The sequence below is a fragment of the Octodon degus genome, unplaced genomic scaffold (assembly GCF_000260255.1).
Source record: "Octodon degus isolate 3935 unplaced genomic scaffold, OctDeg1.0 scaffold00071, whole genome shotgun sequence".
NCBI lineage: Eukaryota > Metazoa > Chordata > Mammalia > Rodentia > Octodontidae > Octodon > Octodon degus.
In genome coordinates, this window is record NW_004524647.1 from 8,718,324 (window position 1) to 8,721,526 (window position 3,203).

The window sequence follows — 3,203 nt, forward strand, 5'->3', positions numbered from 1 at the left end:
CTCCCAAGCGCTGGGATAATAGGCATATGCCACCATGTCCACTCTCAATTGCTGTCTTAGCATGCCCCAGGGGTGGAGCCGGCGTGGCTCTCCATTTTTCAAGTTCATATATTAAAGTAACTCAGAAGGGTACTAAAGTCTTTCCTGTGCTAAATCAACATAGTGAAGTGTTTTGTTGTTTTTAAATACCTGATACATTGGCACATTGTAAGTAATAAGATGTGTCTGTGTTGCACTTACGTTTCACACTGATAGTTTAGTCAAGGGACTGTTATTTTTTTTAATCTGGCCTATACCATTAACCAGTTCTGACTACCCAGCTTTATCCAGTTTGGCTGAGATAGTTTCTTCATCTTGCATGAAAGGACTGATTGAGTTGATTTCTAGAGTCCCTTCAATCTTTAAAGTCTATAATTTTATGTAACTTTTTGCCCTGTTGGGAAGGAAGCAGGAATTAATGTACTGAAATTATTCATCAATTTATTGGGGTATTTTTTAGGTATTGATAATACAAGAAGTTCTCTCTGATATCAATCTGAAGAAAGGAGAATCTGAGTGCCAGTATTACATTGACAAGCTGGAATATCTGGATGAGAAGCAAAAGGACCCCAGGATTGAAGCAAGTAAAGTGCTGCTGTGCCATGGGGAACTAAAGAACAAAAATGGACATGTGAGTGCATTCGAGTACTAACAGGAAATAAGCTTTCCTTTTTCCATGCTGTTTAACTTTTTGCATATCTGTTATGAAGCAGGTTTGTAAAAAAAATTATGAAATGGTAAAAGACCACTAATTTTTATTTTATGTGATCAGCTTTGATAAAGTGAACATTTGTTTTCTGTCATTACAGAATCAATAGGATGGCTTAAATATCTCAGAATTAGTACTTCTTTAGTTTTAAATTATAAATTTACTTATTTGGGTAATTGATGAATAACTCCTTTCCAAGTTCTGTAATATTTACTAAAAAAGCATACCCTTCCGAAAAAAAAATTTATATACTTGTGGAAGTACAGTAGTTTTTAGCACTACTCAACAGATTTCTACAGCAGATCAAATGAAAGCAGGTTTATTTTTTAAATACTGATTACAGAAGTACCTTGTGGAACTAAACCGTGGAATGGTATTTTTGTTTCATTATGTGCTTTTTGAAAGCCCAATTTATAAATTGGGGGTTTTTAGAAAAAACTTTTTGAAATCTGATATCAATCTCTGATTTCTATCACAAGCCTTCATTGTTCCATAAGGGCTTAAATTTGTGTGGACAGAATGAAACCATTAACATTTTATCAGCTTGAATTTTTTAATTGCTACTTTTTAGAAAACTGTTATATAATACTGTTATTCTAAGTCACATTAGTATTGATAAGTCTTTGTGATACTGTAGTGTTAAACTTCTGCTTAACCTGATAGTATACACCAATGAAAAATTCAGTCTGAGATTGAATTTTCCATATAAAATGTGTAGTCTTGATTACTATCTTATGAAGTCATTTATGAAGGAGCTCAGAGGAAATCAATTTGATAAAATTAATGTCAAATTAAGTTTTTAACAGTGTATTTCAGTCACTTATAAAGTTCCTTATTGAGAGCTTTTTTTCCAATTTTCCTAGAAACTTTACATTTTCCTATTTCAAGACATCTTGGTTTTGACTCGGCCTGTTACACGAAATGAGCGTCATTCTTACCAAGTCTACCGGCAGCCAATCCCAGTGCAGGAGCTGGTGTTGGAGGATCTGCAGGATGGGGATGTGCGCGTGGGAGGGTCCTTTCGAGGGGCTTTTGGCAACTCAGACAAAGGTAAAATAGCACTTTTAAACAGTTTAAAGATACATAAACTCAGAGCTAAGTGACTTTAGTCTTAATCTTTAAGAGTTCTAAAAATTAAATGATTTTCTTTTCTAGTACTTAATATACTTCGAGTTGTCACGTGCTTCACTGAAGTCTCATTCCTTTTTTTTTTCAAAATTTTTTCCAGCTAAAAATATCTTTAGAGTCCGCTTCCAGGACCCCTCTCCAGGCCAGTCTCACACTCTGCAAGCTAATGATGTATTCCATAAGCAGCAGTGGTTCAACTGTATCCGTACCGCAATTGCCCCTTTCCAGCAGGCCACCAGTGCATCAGAGCTTCAGGGTTTGCCAGAGCTCCACGAAGAGGGTGAAGAGAACAACCCCTCTGTGGGGAACCTCCCAGCCCAGAGAAGGGCATCAACAGTTTCCAGTGTTATGCAGGTAGAAGGTGATGAAAATGCGTCTGAGTGTGGTTTTGCTGTACAGGCAGCAGAAGACTCCAAGAGTGTAAAGGGACATCGAATGCAGTCTGGCTTCCGAAGAGCAAAGGATAAAGCGCAATTAAGTGGCAGACGGAAAGAGACTTTGGTGTAAAGGAACCTGTGTATTAACTGGTAGAGAGACTATTTATAAATGTGTACAGTTTTGTTTTTCTTGTAATGGGACTATTATAGGATTACTTTGTACCAGTTGTAACATTTTCATGGTTTGGGGGGGTTTTCCTTTATAAATTTTATTTTTTAATGGCAGCTAAAGGTATTCAGATTACTGTTAAATTGCAGACTTTTTAAAAAGGTTTTTTTTTTTTTGATTATTTAGAACATGCACGCCTGGTATTTTTAATCAGATGAGACAATTATGAAATTAAAGGATTTTCTTGATTGTGGATTCATCATGACTTTTCAGTACAATCAAATGTGATATTTACAGTGTATGCTAAAACTCAGAATTTTTCAAATACTGGAATTCTACCAGCGATCTTTGTTAAGCCTTGCATGCAGAATTTAAAATTTTTATATTGGCACCTAAAAGTTTGCATGAAGTGTATGTTTGAAGTATTCAAAATTTACAGTGAAGTGTAGCTTTCTTGGAAAACAAACTATAAAACTTAGTAAGTTTTCCATTTTATCAACTGGAATGCTTTATATTATGTTAAGCTTTTTTTCACTGCACATTCCTCATTTTTCATTCATTTATTCTGCCAATTATTTAATTTTTTATTGTAAAGTAGTTTTTAGTATTTGCTTTTATTTTTTTACTTTGGTGCCTTTTCAAATTGGCATGTCTTTAAAAAACATTTTTCTTCCTAATTAAAATGTGTGTGTATGTATATGTATATATATATTCGTGGGTTTCTAAAAATCATATTAACTTTACCAAGTGAAACCAAGCCATACTGTTTTTGAGCCAATTA

The 3,203-nt window shown here is 34.5% G+C and overlaps 1 protein-coding gene across 1 annotated transcript in view; it reads left to right on the plus strand.

Moving 5' to 3' along the window:
• Window positions 1–2,780, plus strand: part of Net1 (neuroepithelial cell transforming 1) — a 73,229-nt gene extending 70,449 nt beyond the window's left edge. The window contains exons 10-12 of the mRNA XM_023719763.1: window positions 500–670; window positions 1,612–1,798; window positions 1,977–2,780. Coding sequence (XP_023575531.1) covers window positions 500–670; window positions 1,612–1,798; window positions 1,977–2,383 — 765 coding nt within the window. The 3' untranslated portion in view covers window positions 2,384–2,780. The remainder of the gene's footprint in view (window positions 1–499; window positions 671–1,611; window positions 1,799–1,976) is intronic.
• Window positions 2,781–3,203: the final 423 nt, after the last annotated feature.